Here is a 19,392-nt window from a genome sequence, read left to right on the forward strand (position 1 = left end):
ACACCCAGAATTGGGGGGTATCAAGAAAAGGTTTGGCACTCAACAAAAGCAGGTCCTGCCATGCAACACAGGGCCAGCTTTAAAGGGCACTGCAGGCCAGCGATGTAGCATGCACATCCACTCATCGCCAATAACGACAGTTGTGGTTCTCTTGATCAGAACTACCTTCAGTAGGCTAAACAGTGGCTGGATTACTAGCGGCCTTGTCTATGGGCAATTGGGCACTAGAGGCCTGTTGTACCTGGCCCTTGTATCACCCAATGGGGAAGGCCCCTTGAAAGCACACCTGACCGTACCAACCTCACCTTGCCAACAAGCTATTGGAGAGAAAGCCTGGCCTTCCTCTAACATAATCGGAAGCCTCCTGGCTTGGAGCACTGGATTCCACTTTGTTCAGATTCAACATTTCAGGCTCTTCAGCCAGTCATGACTCGGGCAGTCTGAGAGCTGTTCAGACACACATGTCCTGCTGTGTCATCTCAAGGAGCTGCTGTGGCAATTGAACAGTCACTCGAGCAACCATTTAGAGGAGCTATAACTCCTGGGTCATGCCTCTTTCTCGATGGCACCGCTAGAAGGACGGCATGCCTAAAAAGACTGCCACGGCAGACCTTCAGGGGGCCACCTTCCCTTCAGGGGGCCACCATCCCTTTAAGGATTACATTCCTCTCTGCACAGGGTGGGGTGCTGATAAAACTGAGACCGAGAAGATTTAACAAGTTTGTTTAATAAGCATTTACCACAAAGTATTGTACACTGTCATCTGTTCAAAAAGATTACAGTTTTTAAAAACAAACAAACAGGATCCTGTGAGATTCATGGGAACAGGTGAACAGAGAGTGTTCACTGTTGCAGTTGGTTCCTTTCTAAACTTTGCCGAGCACGTCTTCGGGTGCACAAGAGAAAAAACAAACAAACCCTCCTAATGTAATTCTAATTCTCAGGCAAGTCTCTGAGCAGCTCTCCACAGGCTCCCGCTTTCTGAACTGGCTACAGTAGCACGCCTTCAACACTGAATTTGGGGAAGTGTATCGAAATGCTTTAATCCTGCACCCCGGCTGATACAGAACATTACTTTTTTTCCTAGTTCAAGTCTTCCTTTGATCTGCAAGGGGAAAAAACCTGACTTAAGACAGCGCCAACGCCACGTTCCCCCTTCACACTTTGGCTTCATGAAAAGACAAGACAAAACCTTTAAAATAATGGCTTTAATATCTTTTTTTCGAAGTATACGGAGAAAAGGAAAAAGTGTGCCTGAATTAAAATATTATGTACACACACCAGTGAGACTGGCAAAAGGTCGAGAGTGGTTTTCAAAAAATGCTGACAGCAACGTCACTCGCAGGTACATGACAAGAAAAAAAAGCAATCCCTTTATTTTGCTTAAACGGTTTTAAAGACGTTCACAGTGGTTTTGGATAAACAGTATGTAGTTTGACAGTAACAAGTTTCCTAGCTCAGTGGCACGCTATAGTGCCTCTTTAGGTCCTAAAAGAAACGCAGGCACCCCCCACCCCCACCAGGTCTGTACGAGGGGTTCGAGGTGTACAGTGCCCGGAATGACAGGAGATGTTGCTGCGTTGGGCACAGCTGGAACACCAAGGATGGGTGGGTGGGTGCTTGGGAAGGGGGGGGCCTCTCTCCAAAGGAACACAGAATTCTTAAAACTCTTCTTGAGAAGGGAGAAAGTCTCATTTGCTGTTACAACCAGCAAATGCCATCCATCAAAAATGAAAAACAAAAAAACAAAAACACAAAACACTTTAATCTAGTTTTAGCAAGCTGACCGATACAGGTTACCGTATTTCTTTTAAAAAAATGGAGATTATATACTATAATACAAGTCCCAACTAGGCAGTAGCCACGATAATTATTTCTTTGCTTGTTTTGTGATCATACCCCTGGGTGGCGTTACGGGCCGGCTAGCGTTGGGCTTCTTCTTCTCGGCAGGCTTCAAGATCTGGAACAAGAAAAACACTTGTTTAGCAAAGGTGCTCCCAGCAAGCACGGCTAAAAAGACTGGTCAGCATCAAAGCTAGTGCCTGAGACGGAGAGATAGCAGCTCCCAGATGCATTTAAATCATGCACCGCCTGCATGCCACAGTGGCTTACAACTTGAAAACACAAAACCGCAAAGAGGTTTTCAGAAGATCAAAGTTGCACATTCACAGCCCACCCATAGCATCTTTGGGACGGCAGTGTGGAAAAACTCAGAACTACCCCCAAAGGCCTAACAGAACAGGAAGGTCTTATATGGTTTCTTAAAGGCTGACTGGGAAGGAGCTATACAGGCATCCTCGGGAAGAGCACACATCAGGCAAGGTGCCACACACAGGAAGTCAACCTCGCACTAGTGGAGAGCCAGCTGGAGCAGGACCCCACCAAACCACCTCAATGCAACAAGTATGCAGCGGTACCCTGCACCCATTCCTTTTAGGGCTTCAAAAGATCAGCAGTAGCCTGGATGAACACATGAAGCTGCCTTCACTGAATCAGACCCTTGGTCCATCAGTCAGTATTGTCTGCTCAGACTGGCAGCGGCTCTCCAGGGTCTCAGGCAGAGGTCTTTCACATCACCTATTTGCCTAGTCCCTTTAACTGGAGATGCCGGGGATTGAACCTGGGATCTTCTGCAAGCAGATGCTCTACCACTGAGCCATGGCCCCTCCCCAGCTTGACGAATTTTCCCAAAGGTTGTAATATTTGACATCTCCTTTCAGATCACCCATTTTAAATGAGGCGTCACTCTTAGGGCAATTCAAGGTGGACAGATTAAAACGGCTCTCCTCCATTGCAAACTGGTGTGTCTATCAGGGAAGAGAGCTGGATGACCTTGGGCCAGTCACACACACTCTCAGCCTGACCTACTTCACAGGATAGCAGGAGAGGAGAATGATATAAGCTGCTTTGGGTCTCCCACTGAGGAGAAAGGCCAGGTATTACGTGAATAAATCATATAAATAAAGTGGAATGCATTTCCAAAGAGCCTAGCTAGGGCTGACGGTTCAGCAGCTTTAGAATAAGGAAGACCAGCCAGTTCTGAAGAAGAGAGAGCAACAAGGTGCCCCACCCACAGCCATCTCATACCTGAAAGGAACACATCAGAGTCTCATCCACGCTCATCATGGCGCCTGCATTGTCAAACTCCCCACAGTAATTGGGGGCAGAAAACAGAGTCACCAGCTGCCTCTTTGCAAAGAACTCATACCCATCTTCAACCACCTATAAAGCAAAAGGGTTCTGTTAGCTTTTGGAGTGGGGAAATGGAAGAGAATGAAGAGAGCAGGAACCAGAAACAGCCAACAACCATCACTTTGACTGCTCTAATGTCGGGACTCGGAGGCCCCTGGTTCAAACCTCACCAGTTGTTTTTATCATGTAGCTTTCAGCAAGACGTTCCGTTTTATCCAGGGCCTTTCTCAGGCAGCTTGTAGGAGTGACACATATGTGGACCACAGATGAGCACCCTAGAGCAAACCACTGACAGCCACTTCCAAGCCCACACAAGCAGCGCTGGAACCCCCCACCCCCCATTATGTCAGCCATCAAACCACACACCCTTTCTAATCTGACAATGACAAATTTCATTCACAATTCAAGGTACCAAGGCCAGATGTCCATGTGCTAAACTTACTAAAGCAAACCAGATGTTCCAACCCAAGCGGACCACATGGAACAGACCCCCTCCCTGTGTTGTGGGTCCTAGGGGGTTCCCACCAGGGGCACCCTCGACAGGGCGGGTTCTCAGTACATGGACTACCTGGTGAGCTCTGCATATGAGATCCAAATCATGTTTGTGAAGGAACTTCGCAACCACTTCAGCACCAAATGTGAAAGAGACGCCTCTGTCATTTTCACCCCATCCCAAGACATCCTTGTCAGGGTCAGACCACAGCAGATCACAAAGGAGGCCCTGATCCGGCACATCAGTGGGGCGCATAATTCGTCGAATCTGTTCCATTGACTGGAGATCTGGTGACAGGCCTGTTGGGGGATTGAGAAGGAGCCAGTTGGCATTTTGTGCAGATATTTTACACGGGGCGTGGGCAAGAAACAGTATGGTATTTTGCAGCAATATGGCAGCTTTGACGGTTTCATGTCAACTAGTAGCCTAATGCATGCTCTTTAAAGAGAGAAGCAGCAGCCATCCTGACCGAGCAAGATTAATGACCAGACTATCATGCCAAAGACCAAGGCTCAGCAGTATCTGCACAGCACCAGCAGGATTGGCTTCCCTGTAGGGGATTACTTATCGACCTCTGTAGCCCCTGCACCTGAACACAGAAGGGCTGGAGGCAGGGCCCACCCGCAGAGTCAACAAGCACCTCTGTTGCCAGGCAGCAGACAGCCACAGACTGGCAGTGTCCTCTGTGCTCTTCCGCTTTAGGCAACACAGCATGGAGATGCAAGACCCTCCAAGTGTCACCAGGCTGCTTCAACCAACTAGCATGTTTAGGTCAGGTTTTAAGTAGCCACCTGCCTGGATCCCCTGTGGCAAGCAAATTCACCATGGAGCTGACCAGGAGGCAGGCAGCAGCCTGTGACCCAATGCTGAGTGGAGCTCAAGGTCTGGCAGGAAGTCTGAAATGATCACATTTAATTTCCAGAGACAAAGTATCTCAGCAGTGACATCACTTAAAAGTGAGGCCACCTAAAACCCGAGAGGAGAGGGAGAGACGGGGCAAACTTTGTTGGGAAGCCTTGAGGCTAAACAGAACCACAATTACAGATGGTCAGAAAACACACGCCACAGATTAGGAGCGACCCGAGCCAGCTGTAGAGCAAAGCTTCTTAAACTATGGGTTGCGATCCCATATGGAGTCGCATAACTAAAGGTGGGGGTCGCGAAAAATTTGGCAACAGTAAATGGTAAAATTATATGTATACCAAAGAATTGTTTTAAAATAAATGTTTGGTTTGTATATCTATTTTATATACCTTTATACCTGGGGTCGTGTAAAAATTTCTTGGGTGAAAAGGGGTCACAAATGGAAAAAAATTAAGAAGCCCTGCTCTAGAAAATGCTGGTGTGGTTGATGAGTAGAACTGAGAAAGTCATAAATGCGAAACTTTCCACAGTGAACAGCAGCCTAAATGAGGAAAATAAGAGGAGTGCAAACTCTCGAGTAGATAATGGAAGCAAAAACTGATCTAATGTACTAGACAAATAAAGAGGTTGAAGCATCTTCCCTAAAACGAAAAATTAAAAGAGTTTGAGGATTTGTAGTTCAGCAAAGGGGACATGACACAGGCTTATGCAAGGCATGGAGAGAGACTGTCCTCACCCCACTGTTAGAACCCAGGGCCACCCTATTAAGGTGTTCAGCGGCTGTTACTGGGCAGGAAAATTTCCACTTTACACAAAGAACATATGGAACACTCTGCCACAAGTTGTGGTGGTGGCCACTAACATCACTGACTTTAAAAAGGTTTATGCATTTATGAACAACAGATCTACCAACGCCCATTAGCCATATGAGACTTCCATGTTCAGAGGCAGTAATACCGGACAGTAGAGATACACACGGAAATTAGGGAGCTCCACTCTTGGAAATCTGATGCTAGACTAACTGGTCCCTTTGTCTACTCTATCAGGGCTCTTCTTACTACTAGGTAAGGGAAGTCTTTGTAGAGTTATGAGGAGTGATTTTCAGACAACTGACATGCCACATGCGATCAGCACAGTGATATTTGGGCAGGAAAAACCTCATGGACTGGTTAACGCGATGGGTTCAAATGAGTCCACGATTCATTCATCCTGCACAGCTGAGCTCAGCATAGCTAAGTCCTTGCCTGCTTTGACCCTTTCCCAGTCCCTCTGAGCACAGGGAGCATTCAGAAGGTTACAGGCTTACATTAACCTCTTTTCTCCTACCATCTCGAGAGCAAGCTGTTCATCAGGGTGGTCAGTCACCATGACAGTCTAGCTGCTCAGAACTAGGACATCTAGCTGGTTTGAATCAGCTGCCTCAAATTAGAGAGAAGTGACCTACACACTCTGGAAGGCCATAATAGTTTGTTCTCTTCAGCTGTACCCTCCCACTCAATGCCTCCAGCACAGGAAGCTGGATGTTGTGTCCAAGTAAAAACTTTACAGCTGCTTAGATTATAGTCTAGGAATGGCAAGACCAAATATTAAAATTCAAAATGGGTCGGGAGATGCTAAGTTACTGGAACGTAAGTATTTATACAATATGGTACTGGGAACTGTCTAAATAACCTGTAATTATCTGCAAGCAAGACACAGATTACCAGTTTCCACCATCTAATTTCAGTGGAGGAATTTAGACAGCTACCAAATTAAAACACGATCAACAGAGGCTCTAGTTCTCACCAAGGGGCAGATTTGTGCCTGGGCTGCTCCATACTGCAGGTGGCGGCTTCAGGAAATGAATACTGCACCATACAGAAATACTTCTCTGCTCATTGAAAACTAAACACAATAGGGAAAGGAGTTCTAGTCTAGCCTTCCCCTGCCATGCTAGCTTTCCACATGCAGGGAATTTCTGTATGGCAGCATATCCAGTTCACACAAGAAGACAAAGCCACTTCCAGCTACTGCAAGGAAGAGCCCATGCCGGGCCTTCAGGAGGGAAGCCATTTTACCAAGCACTATTGTCACTGTAGCTGCAAGAAGTCATCAGAGCTGGGAAGTCCAGGCTACACAATTCATCTCTCCTCTAAGGGGGGAGGGAGGGGGAAGAAGACAGGAGAGAGGCGACATCAGCTCTGGACTCGGCACCTCCCCCCCCCCCCGTGCTTGCGGGCCTTCAAGCAGTCTATGGTGCAGAAAAAACACCAGAAAAGGCAAGCTTCCCCAAAATGACTGCGCCATCCTCGCTTTAGACCCGCACAACCACTTACCTCCATGGCAGCAAAATATTTTCTCATCCACAATGGCTGCAATTGGTAGGCAGTTAAAGCAATCTGTGAAGGTTTTCCACAGCTTTATATTGTATCTTCTTTTACCTAGGAAAACATATTTCACTGTGTGAACTTACTTAAAACAATGGCACAGGAAAATATAAGGGGATAGGAACAAGTGGTCTGAGGGTGAGAAGGAAGAAACATACCTTGCTCCTAGGTGTAGCTTAGGCATTAGTGAAACAACCATGGCCTTCTAGCTTTAACCCCAAATGGCACAAGACCAGATGCCTCATGATCCAACTCCTCTCTAGAGATGCTGCATTCATAATCGTGGTAGACAGTGACACTTGGAGAGGGGACCTAGAAGCTAACTAGGAATTTTTCTTTGACTGAACAACGGCTTCTTGGTCCACACAGACCACAATTTGATCATATGGAGTACAGCTTATTATCTCAACCCAGGAATGGATAACTTCTTTCAGAGGGCAGCACCAATCTCAGAGGGAAAAATTTCTCTCCTATAATGACCACAACGGTACCACATCCAACAACATTAGCCATAGGTTCAGAACAGACAGAAAGCAATACCAATTTGCGCAATTCACTGCCACAAGGTAGCCATTAGCTTTAGCAGATTTGTTTTAATCACAGAGGCTGAATGGAACCTCCATATTCAGAGGCAGTACACCTCTAAGTACCAGGTGCTTGGCTGTTTGCAGGCATTTGGCTGGCCACTGCTGGAAGTAATACCAAAGAGGATAGGAGGGTTCTTAAGTTCCTAGCAGCATTCCTTTCCAATATAGCAGGCAATTTACTTATAAGAAAGCATGAGCAGCCACCAACAAATACAAGCTGGATCTACCACAAACTTAAGCAAGTATGGGAGGGTGAGAACACAAAAGAGAAGTCAAATGCTGTACAGCATCTTACCAAGATTTTTTGGCAAGACACTAGTTACTTTCTTAGGAAGCCACACAGAGTGTTATAAGAGTCCTGACCATTTAGAAGTACCACAAAATGAACTGCAGCCATCTCTACACTGTAAGGCTGCAAGAAGAAAGGTGCTGTAGCTTGTGTGTGTGAAGTGCCACCAAGTCACAGTCAACTTATGGTGACCCCCGTAGGGTTTTCAAGGTAAGAGACAAACAGAGGTGGTTTGCCATCACCTGCCTCTGTGTAGCAACCTTGGACTGCCTTGGTGGTCTCCCATTCAAATATTCACCAGAGCTGACCCTGCTTAGTTTCCGAGATCTAATGAGATCAGGCTAGCTTGGGATATCCAGGTCAGGGCTGTCACTTGGTGGTGGTTTAATCACCCTCCACATTAAGGCCCACAACGGATTCCAGTTATGAGGGTCTTTGCTTGCAATTCTTTCACTGATCCGAGGCCTCAAAAAGCAGCTCGATATTAACACAAGAGGCAATGCAACCCAGTCAAAACGTATTTTTCAGGGGGTTAACTATGTTAACAAAAGTTGGGAAATTGTGTCATCACCAATTACTTCTGTTGTGAATGGTCTCTGTACTTCTCTTCATTACATTTGAGTTTTTACTCAACTACATCCCACCTTGTATTCGCTGCAATTCATAGCCCTTTGGACCCTGCTGTTCACAACTCATAAGGACCCAACACACACATCTGATGAAACCTCATGCTATATAAAAACTTGCAGCATTTTAAAGACAAACACAGTTAACCCCCCATCCCAATTTTCCCTGGAAAATCAATGTCCACAGAGATCAGTCCTAAAAAATATCTTCAGAAAGTAAAATGCTGGATTTGAATTCTAATGCTGTGGAAAACAGTGAATCCCCCACCCCAATATGAAACTTGGACTTAGCTTATGGTATGAGACAAGTGAGTTTTTAAGCCAGTTGACTTAATTGCGCTCTTCACTAACTAGAAGCAAGCAACACCAGCCTTGGGCCACAGCAAACCCTGAATTCTTGGCTCAGATTCTTACCAAAAACTGAAACAAATATATTTTGAAGTCAGAGATCTACGTCACCTAATGACACACAGCCAGGAACTGATCAGCAGCAAATTCAGACAAGTAAAGCAACAGGAAGCAGAAAGATCACACACTGCCCCAAGCCATTACACATCTCATCATGCGCAACTGCTGTGTAAAGAAGGAAGGAAGAGTCCAGCTTCGTATTTGCAAAACACAAACTGAACATTTTAGAAATACGAGGTTGATACATAAGTGGAGCCTGGCAGAGAAGCAACTAGATGGGGACTAAAGTACTAAGCCACTGAATGTGCGCCTCTATACTCCAAAGAGTGCCCAAGAAGAACACTGATACTACCACCTGCCCAAATCAGCCAAGAATCTTCTCAGGTATGGAATTCAGAATGACCATTAATACTTAGCTCATTGCCAAAGCTGGAGGCCTGGAAATTATTTTGTAGTAAGCCGAGCACACAGTTTGCCCTTAATCACCCTTTCCCAAGGCCCCAAGACACCCCAGAAGTACTTACATTCATCATAGAAGCCATAAATTCTATTAATGCTGGCACATTCATGGTTCCCTCTAAGGAGGAAAAAATTCTCTGGATATTTTATCTTGTAAGCCAGTAAGAGGCAAATGGTTTCTAAAGACTGCTTCCCTCTATCAACATAGTCACCAAGGAAGAGATAGTTGCTTTCTGGTGGGAAGCCTCCATATTCAAAGAGTCGAAGTAAGTCATAGTATTGTCCATGGATGTCACCTTTGGAGGGGGGAAACGAGAGCCATTTTTGTGTCAGCCTCATTTAAGCAAAACAGATACAACAGGTACTTATATACTTGATTTGCAGAATACAGGAAACAGCAGCTTTCAGAAAATTAAATGGTATCAGCAAATGTCCTATAAGCTTCTTCTATTTTGTTTAGTGTATTTTTTGCAGAACACTTTTCCTAGTAAGTGGTGCCAGAGACTACACAAGACTTCGGAATATTGTGACCTTTCAAACCAGAAACACCACAAATCAAATCCTAAAAGCAAAGTTGGCTTCAAGAGGGAATTTCACTTGCAGTTTTAGTTCAGGCTTTAAGGCCTGTTCCTTCTCAGAAACTACTTAAATCTTTTTGCACTGAACATCACATTCTTTTGTGAAAGGGGTTACTGCCCATTGTGCCAATTTTACAATGGTGAATTTAGGGCAGTAAAATAATTTGTAGTGGATCAAAGGCAATGGCAATTACCAATGTTGAACTTGGATTTCTTACCTCGGGTAAACCAAGTTTTCTTAGGGCAACCATATGATCTGTGTCACTGTTCCACAAAAACCATCCCCTTTTCATCAGATTTTGAAACCAGTCACCTATGACGTAATTTTTCTCCTCCCATTTGTTCTGCTTTCTACTGTTCCAAATGCAGAATCAGCACCAGACCCTGAGATGATAATTAAGACTGGCCTAAGATTAGGCTTCTCTCTTTCTGGGATGCCCTCTTATTTCCAACACCTCCTTTCTACATCGCATTGTGGGTCTAGTTTTGCCCTTATGCATTGACTTGCATAGGATAGACCGGTAGTGTGTTTCGACAGCCATGTTTCAATGGGATTCCCATCTTCACAGAGGAGATGGCATCAGCTGAAGCTACTACCCAAGACATTTTGCCAAGTAATTATCAATTCACTGAAAAGCATAATTTGTAGACAGCCAGGCTCAATGCTTACCACATATTTTAAGTGGTGCTTCAAGTTCTAAAAGAATGGGCTGACTCAGGAAGATCTCTCGAGATTTCAAGCACAATCCTCTTATTTCATTCTCTTGAAGTTGGACATTTTTACCTGGTTTTGATCCTCTCACTGTGAAAAGAAAAAAAGTGTTTACTTTAAAACCTAGTGCTTAAAAACCAGTGACAGAAACACTGAGTTCCAAAACAATAATACATACAACAGAATGGTTACAGATGCCCAACATAGGAATTTAGAGATGACTGAAGGGCAGGTTACTTATAATGACTTAAATAGGAAGTTTTCAGCACTAGAATACTAATTCCACTTTAATCCCATTTGCCTGCAATACACCTCACCAGCACATGTCTCAGTTACAAAGGTTATGGCACACTAGCGGTCTTTAACTTTATCCAAACCCAGGACCCACTAAACACTGAGGTGCAAAAAGAAGTGAAAGAAGGCACATGACCAGAAGGGAAGCCAGAGTTATGACTTCCTCTGTGCCAAGGCTATGGTGTGGACAATAGGCCAAAAGAACTAGGGACAGGAAACATCAACCAACACAAGGTGGTGTACCACAGCAAAGAAGAAGCCAAAGATCAGAGCCACGGTAGGATTCTTTTCACCCTGCCACCTATCTTCACACCAGACTGCAGCAGCAGATCCTTCCAAAAGAGGGGGGGAGGAGGGCTGCTGTATAACAGCTCACAGCCAAGCAAGTAGGGCTCTGTGACCCACCTGAGATTTCGGACTCACAGTTGAAGACTGCTGATCTACAACATGTCTATCACATTTGCTAGGTTTCAGCAACACAAAAACCCCTTAAAATCCCATGTATGACAGATACCGCCCGTTCAGTCATATTTAGATGAATGCTACACATAAATATCAATCCTTTTTGCCCTTGCTGCCAAAACACAGGAATGCCAAGGAGCCCTGACCATCAGCTTCCAACCTTATACAGCTCACCTGTAAATTTAGCTCAAGTGTGTCATTTCCCAGAGAGGGCAGATTTAAATTGCTACCACTAGTGTGATAATTACAGTTCTTAAAGGGCCAAATCTAAGAATGTCTCAGCTCTCAGAGTACGGTGAGGACACCGTGCCACAAAAATTAAAATCACTTGGGCAACAGAGTATCAAATCAGAACTCAGACCTACAGGGGGAGAGTAATCAGAAGGAAACTGGAAGGCTGTTTGCCTGTCAGAATTGTGGCTCAATCCTGAAATCTGCTGATCTATAAAATAACCACTTAGGACAAGCTGTGCCAGCACACAAAGTATTTTATGCTAGCAGGATGATACATGCTGGGATAGAGACACAAGAATTGCTGTTTTGAGCACAGTTCTATCCCAACACACGGGTGACAGTTTTCCAGCAAGCTGATACCTCTGGGTGCCTCACAGCTTATTACAATCCCACCGCTTTAAAAAAATCAGCATTTTTTTAGAGCTCATTACCCAAAATGGATATTGTAGGGATGCAAGACCTTGCTCCCCCTGATGGGTTGGGGCAAGATGGAGAACTGCCACTGACTGGAGTTGCTCAAAGAGGCAGGTATGTTATGTTAGAACACAGCAGTATGCAATGATGGTCTCACCCTGAGCTAAGCCTGTGGACAGCTCCCCAGAGGCATTCAGCCGAGAGCTATGCATACGGTTCCATGATGCACATGGTTTAAAGTAGCCAACCAGACACTATTTGGGTTATCTACATAAAAGCTACCAGAAACAGCAACCACTGCCATGAAGGGGGTTCTGTGGCACCTTCACACCAGAAAACAAAAGCCCAAAGAACTCTGGAAGCCTTGCGGCTTTCAAACCAAGCCTGCAGTAAAGCATGCTTTTAATTTCTTAGATTTCCCGTAAAGCTACATATCAGTTAATCCTGCAGGCCAGGAAGCTCCATCAGCCATGTCCATGGCCTCTTGTTTATGAGCTTCAGCAGCCCTTTCTCCAATATATCTAAGCATGTTGTATAGGAAGCAGCATGCGCTACTGCCATAGTTCAGTCTAGCTACCACTGTGCACTGATGTCCTATACAGCAAGCAGAAGCCACCTGTGCCGGCAGCTTTGAATGGCTCAAGGATTGCATTTTTAAAAGAAGGTTTTCTTTGAAGATCAGTATCAGATGAATGCTGGCAGTTTCCAGTAGATAAGCCATGGTGCAAAGGTTGTAGCCTGGGCAACCCATGGGTCAATTATTCTTTACTGTCAGTGGTGATAGAATCATTGATGATATTACCAGTACCACTAGACTGAGGGTTCAGCTAAAATGCTTAGCACAAGTAATGAAGCATAAACCATATAAGCTTTCTCCCCCCCATCGTGTAAGTGTGCATGAATTCATCTTCCAAAGCACAATTTCCCCCCAACTCACCTCCTAAGCTCACAAGCAAATGACCTGAAATGCCAAGTGTCTAGCAGCAACACAGAAGTTTAATAGAACATGATACAAGATTATTGTGTTATAAAAGTCAATAGCACAAAATTAAGTTATTTAACCTTTGCTTTTAAACAATTAACTGAAGCACACTGCCACATTTACAGCCACTGCAGACAGGAAACATATTAAGCCTTTTACCAGTTATTAGACACGATGCACTGAAGTAATATTTTAAAGGGCAATTAAAAGCTTGAAGGCAAGACTTTATTCACAAATGATACTGAACTAAGGCATCAGCCACGGCTTCAGCTCTCACTCTGATCTTCCACATGCAGCAAGGTCTGAGTAGCCAGGAGCTGAGAAAACAGCCTCCTGGAAGAGTGACCTGGATCACACACAAGACACCCCCTCCCCAACACAGCAAAATGTTAGACAGTCTGCAAATTGATGCAGCGGTCTAACTCTGATGGATACAGAGTCAGAAGTGAGTGTCCAGTAACGCTGAATCCCATCTGAAGAGAGCAAATTCAGAAAACCTACACATTAACCTAATGAAAGTAGGTGAGCACAACATGTATTAAATGATTATTGCTAAGGAACCACAGGTGTTTAACTCAGCTCATACATTCAAGAGAATCAATTGGTAGCACTGATGTGGAATACAGTACTTTGGGCATGCAGCATTTGTATGTTTGAGTTCACCCTGAGAAAAAACTTGAAGATAGAAAAAAGTTCTAACAGGTGGGTGCCACAGCAGAAGAAGCTCCACCCTGCACCTCTGGTAACCCAACATCTGCAAACAAGAAGTGACTGCTGCATCAGGAGGAAGTGATCCTCCTGTTGGCTTGGCTGGGACTGCCTTTGGCTCCAAGAACTGACTCCTGCAGGGGCCATTCCACCTGAACACTATATAACCATGATGTAAGAGTTGGTACCTGGATATGCTTATTTTCCTCTTGTACCATGTCTTGAAGTACATTGCAAACTGTAAAATGCCTCAAGTGCACTTGCAGAAATGCTGCATATAATATGGGAAATAAACTGCATCAGCTGATCTCACAGGTCACGTAAATATTTACACAGCAGGCGGGGATCTGGGGAACTACCATATATAAACAAGTAATCTTTGCTTGCTGCAGTCTTCTTATGCTTACCAGTGCTGTTAAGGGGGTCATCACCATGCATTTCATACACAGATATCACTGCTTGTAGGAAATTGCAAGCACTCTGTATAACATGATTGACAGACATCTAATAAAATGATGTGTACGTATATCTTCTCCCACTAGAAAAGTCATTGCTAGAGTTTCCTACCACTTGCAAATGTGGCTAAAGAGACAAGTTCTTGCGAGAAATACAATGTCCAAGAAACACAGAGCATCTCTAAACACACTATTTAATACTTAGCTTCTGTCTAATACGCAGTATGGCTCCCCTAATTATCTTTAAAAATCTGTAAAACAAGTCCAGCCCTGGTTACGATCGACAGCCCTGCAAACCCAATGTGTATGACAATCTGATTTGGAGGGGGGGTTCTCCCAAAAGGTGGTTTGTATATGAAGACATTTTTAAAAAAGATAGAATTTTGGATTGCCACAGCCTTCCAAAAGGCACCCTGGAAGAAAAAGTAAACAGACAGAAGGAAAGTGGAGTTGGAATGGGTACATGTGTGCATGATGGATTATATATATATAATCCCCTGCATAGCATCAGCATCTATTTGTGGTTAGTACCCAGGCTAATTAAAAAAAATTAAGTTTAGCTGATCTTCTAAAGCAGATTAAGAAAAACTGAAAGATGTCACCACACTATGATCAGTATGGTGATGTCTTTCCCTGAAAAAGCTCTCACCAGAACTTGAAAACAGCAAGTTTTTTTTAGAGATGATTCAGACTAGTCTGTCCACCCACATGTACTTGTGGTCATTATAATCCTACAGAAAGGAACTGACTTTGTAAAGCTTTCCTACCTGCTTGGAACCTCCAAGGACCTTGGACTGAACAAGCATTAGCAGGACTTCACAGACACACAAAACAGTGGTGTGCCATGCCAGCTGTTGGATAGTCAACTAACTGTGCACACTACAGCTTATAAAAGGGATTAGACTTGAACTTGGGAGAGAACTGGACTGATATGCCAGTTCAGTCATGAATAAACTAATGTCCTTGGACCAGTAATGCAAAGCAGTCCCCTCCCTTCTTTACAGTGGGAAAATTACTTTGTACGCTTAGTCCAAGCAGCGATCTTACTGAAGGCGATCTTTCTGTTATTTTCAAGATTGGCAGTTACGGTACTTGGAGATTTAAGTTTACTTTCAAGTCTTCTTAGTTACAGGAATTTTTAGTACTTTTGTGAGCTTTGAACAATTATACTGTTCTCATCAGATAACCTCAGCAGCAGTATAGTGGTGGATATGTGAGAGCCTACATCAAGGGAGATGTGCAAGACAGACCAACTGTGAGCCACATGTCAGCCAGTTGAAGCTCTTCAGGGAAGAGCAAGGCATAGGATGTGCAACTGAGAAATAAAACTGTCCAAGAAGCAAGGCAACCAAAGGCAGAGATGTGCCTTACATCATTAATATTTTTTGTGGCTAATTGAATCTATGTATGAAAGATTTCAGTGTGGAATAGATGCTTTTTGCAAAAAAAAGCTATAATACTTCCAAGTACAGATAATCAAGTCTAAGTGAAACCTCCTTTTAAAAGATCCCTCAATTCATCATTTTTAGATTACAAGAATACAAGTGTAGAATTAACTACCATTGGATTTCTATTATCTCTAGCAGGTGTTATACCATGTGACATTTGTCCCCTGAAGTTATGCCTACACTGCCAAGTCAAAGCTTATTTATACGGGAATTTAACACTAAAAATCAATCTACACTGATTTCATGTTGCTGGCATCTGAAATTTAAGCTCATTAAAGCAATGGAGACAAATGACAACGTACCTGTTTCAACTATCTATTAGATAGGTAAGAAAAAGCCTAACACCAGAACACTGGAAACAGCTTGTTTTTGAGCTGCTTTAGCCAATCCTGAATTCACAAATCCTATCTGCTGCCCTTCCTTTTCCTTTCATCAGCAAGCCAAAAGAAAGGAACTTTAAAAGAGTATCTTACAAAAAGTGGGAAAAGAGATGAGAGTGAATACAGCAAAAGAATATGGCTTGTACTTAAGCTCACCCAACCTTGGGTACCCAGCTTTTGTACGTAAGCTCAGACATTGTTGTAGATTACTTTGCACCAAGTAAAAAAAAAAAAGTTAATTCCCTGACTGATTCTATTCAAGTATAAGTCCTGGATGGATGCAGACAAAGCTTGATTAGTATAGTCTCCATCTCCAGATAAATGTGATCTTGCTCACAAGAAGAATTTGCCATCATCAGCTGCTTCACCCAACCAAGATTAGTGAGCAGCTTTAACCTACAGCCAGCCTTCTGGACCCAGAACTGGAGAAAAAAAAAAAGCGTATCCCAAGATATATGGAACAAGACATACTGGATATATAAACACACTACCCGAGCACCAGGACAGGCAAATATATTCAAGCTAGGAGGACATCAGTGCAACCTAATGTCATGTTTTAGAATAATCCACACTTCACATTGATGTCATACTTGGATTCAATCTATAATCTGTTTGCAAGCAGAATTCACTCCAGCCTGAAGAACTGAAGCCTATTTTTAAAGACAGTGGCCATAACAGACAGGCACAGGAGGGTGAATAACATTTTCACACCCCCATGATTCCCCAAGCCAGCAATCATACAGAGTCAGGACGGAAGCTAGCCAACTTATTTCTCTTTCTAGAGAAAGACTTCTACCTTTGTAGGAAAGAGGGCAAAATAATTCAAGAGAACCAACTCACACTTTTCAAGACTTCTATATTTTTACTACAAGAAAAACAGCAGAATAAATTATTGCATGCATGTCTAATCTAGGATTCCCCATGTCGACCCCAAAATAAGAAAATGTGTATACTCTGCACAAAATCAAGGCAGGCATCAGGAAGACAACTCTGTCACAAACAAAGCACCTCTGGACCCTCCATCTTGGATATGGACATTTCAGGCCGTTCCTGCCCCCAACCCCCGCCCCCCAAAGGCAAAGCCAACACTGGGCTGACAGGTAAGATGAGAACTGAAACCTTCCAGATACACAGACAAGTTTTACTAACAATGGAGGCTGGGGGGGGGCACCCTTGTCACACACCCCTTCCCAAACATCTTCCACACACTCTTCTCCTTCCCACAGGAACCTTTTCACAGAAAACTTACCTTCGCTGTCCCCCACCCCTTATGGAATTAGAAAAAGGTTCTGTGCTAGGTAGCCGCCAGTGGATTGCACTCTTAACCATGCTCAAATGCACAACACCCACTGGGGCACTGTTTTTTTCAGAAGCAGCCAAGCCCCACACCCCTCTTAAATCATGTTCATCGCCCCCCACCCACCCTTCCTCCTTCCTGGGCGGGGGGGGGGGGGGCTGCAGAGGCGCCTACAGCTCCCACATCCAATGCCTGTGCTGGTCCACAACCTTCTCCCCCGAGGCAGAGTCTACCAAGAGACACCCCCCCTCCACACCCCAAGGAATCCGACACTCCAGTCCATCCTCTGGTTTGCAAAACCCACTCCCCAAAGACACTCCAGTCCATCCTCTGGTTTGCAAAACCCACTCCCCAAAGACACTCCAGTCCATCCTCTGGTTTGCAAAACCCACTCCCCAAAGACACTCCAGTCCATCCTCTGGTTTGCAAAACCCACTCCCCAAAGACACTCCAGTCCATCCTCTGGTTTGCAAAACCCACTCCCCAAAGACAGACACTCCAGTCCATCCTCTGGTTTGCAAAACCCACTCCCCAAAGACAGACACTCCAGTCCATCCTCTGGTTTGCAAAACCCACTCCCCAAAGACACTCCAGTCCATCCTCTGGTTTGCAAAACCCACTCCCCAAAGACACTCCAGTCCATCCTCTGGGTTTGCACAAAACCCACTCCCCAACCAAGACGGGGGGGGGTGAGAGAAAAAGGAAGCCCTCAAACCTCACTCCACCCCCCACTCTGACCTCTAATGCTCTCAATTCCCCCCCCCCAAAAGTCTAAGATGCCCGCCAACGACACCCCTAGGCGATTGGTTCCCTTTCCCAAAAAAATCCATATATGGGGATGAGGTTACGGATGCGCATCCAGGAGCATCTGAAGACCCCCCCCCCAATGCGCTTTTCTCCCCCCACCCCTCTTAGAAAGTCTTCCTCCCCCGCCCAGTGCACTCAATACTTCGTGATCTCCTAAGCTTCCCCCCCCCAAAAAAAAAAATCTCAACCCAGCCCCACTGAAAAGCCTCTAGGGGAGGGGGCTCGGCGCCCAAAATTGTGCGTGCCAATTTAAATCGGGATATGCTTTTGATCCCGAAACACACACCCCGCCGTCAAAGGCTCTCTTCCGTCAACTAACCCCCCCCCACTCGACGGGCCCCCTCCCCAATTCCTCAGGGCCCCACCCCCCCGCGCGGCCTCCCTCTACTCGCCGCCCCTCACCCTCCAGCAGCCGTTGGATGATGCTGTCGATGTTGAGCTTGTCAATATCCGCCATCGCCTCTCAGCGGCCGCGGAGGGGAAGGAGGGAGCCGAGCCCACCCGCCGGACCTCCGCGCGCGGCTCCCCGCTCCCGAGCCGGCTGCCCGCTGTCCCGGCTTCTCCCCCGCTCGGCCGCCCCAGCAGGAACACCCACAGCCCCGGCAGCAGCAGCACCAGCAGCGCCGAACAAAATGGCCGCCTCTCCCCTCCCTCACGGAGCAGCGGCGGCGGCCGCCTCCTCCTCCTCAGCCTGGCGCAAGGATACGGGAGGAGGCGGCGGGCGGGGACTCTTTATCGAGCGAGAGCGGGAAGATTGAGGAGGCAGCCACGCGCCGCCGCAGCAGCAGCAGCGGCCGCTCTCTTTTCTCTCCCTCTTGCGCGCGCGCGGCGGTTGCTGCGAGCGGCGCAGATCCTTCCGCCTCCGCGAGGGGAAAGAACTAGATTTCTCCTCAGTCTCGGGGGCGGGGGGGGGGAGGGGCTCGTGAGGGAAGCAGGTATAGAAACCCGGGGAAGGGGGAGAACTAGGAAAAGGAGAGCGCTGCTACTTTAATTTTAAGCTCTAAAAGACATCAAGGAAGAATTAGCCCCACTCTTTTCAGTGGGCGGGTTCTCAGCAATAAGATTTGTGAAGGAAAAAGAGCGCGCCGGGGCATGTGCAGAGAGCGCCCCTGTTTTTTGTTTGTTTTTAACGTACGTCCTAGGCGTTATTCAATGGGAGGGCTTTCGGGCACAAGACATCTGTCCGTCAGGATTGCCCTCCAAAAGTTGGAGCGTGTAAAAATGTAAACATTAAGGATCTCTCTGTACTTGAGAGAGACTTGGGGGAGAGGGGTTGGTCTCCCAAGTAATGGTAACAAATGTTTAACCCCATGGCATTTCAATTGAAAAGCCCCCCT

At 45.6% G+C, this 19,392-nt stretch overlaps 1 protein-coding gene across 1 annotated transcript; it reads right to left on the bottom strand.

The window, feature by feature from the left end:
- Positions 1–1,743: 1,743 nt before the first annotated feature.
- Positions 1,744–19,140, bottom strand: PPP1CC (protein phosphatase 1 catalytic subunit gamma). Its single transcript, XM_056859760.1, has 8 exons — positions 19,137–19,140; positions 18,458–18,520; positions 10,533–10,664; positions 9,350–9,580; positions 6,865–6,969; positions 3,761–3,984; positions 3,088–3,222; positions 1,744–1,960 (listed from the first exon to the last, which is right to left on the bottom strand). The coding sequence occupies exons 2-8, from the start codon at positions 18,510–18,512 to the stop codon at positions 1,871–1,873; spliced, it is 972 nt and encodes a 323-aa protein (XP_056715738.1). The 5' UTR covers positions 18,513–18,520; positions 19,137–19,140; the 3' UTR covers positions 1,744–1,870.
- Between the last annotated feature and the right edge of the window lie 252 nt (positions 19,141–19,392).

Source organism: Euleptes europaea, chromosome 13 (genome assembly GCF_029931775.1).
Source record: "Euleptes europaea isolate rEulEur1 chromosome 13, rEulEur1.hap1, whole genome shotgun sequence".
NCBI classification, from domain to species: Eukaryota; Metazoa; Chordata; class Lepidosauria; order Squamata; family Sphaerodactylidae; genus Euleptes; species Euleptes europaea.

Bases quoted from the DNA above. Each gene is read 5' to 3' on its own strand.
- PPP1CC (XM_056859760.1), bottom strand. From the start codon at position 18,512: ATGGCGGATATTGACAAGCTCAACATCGACAGCATCATCCAACGGCTG. The intron at 10,665-18,457 runs GTGAGGGGCGGC...TTCTTTTCACAG, and splicing joins CATCCAACGGCTGCTGGAGG to TGAGAGGATCAAAACCAGGT. The intron at 1,961-3,087 runs GTATGAGATGGC...TTCTTGTTCCAG, and splicing joins CTCTGATGTGTTCCTTTCAG to ATCTTGAAGCCTGCCGAGAA.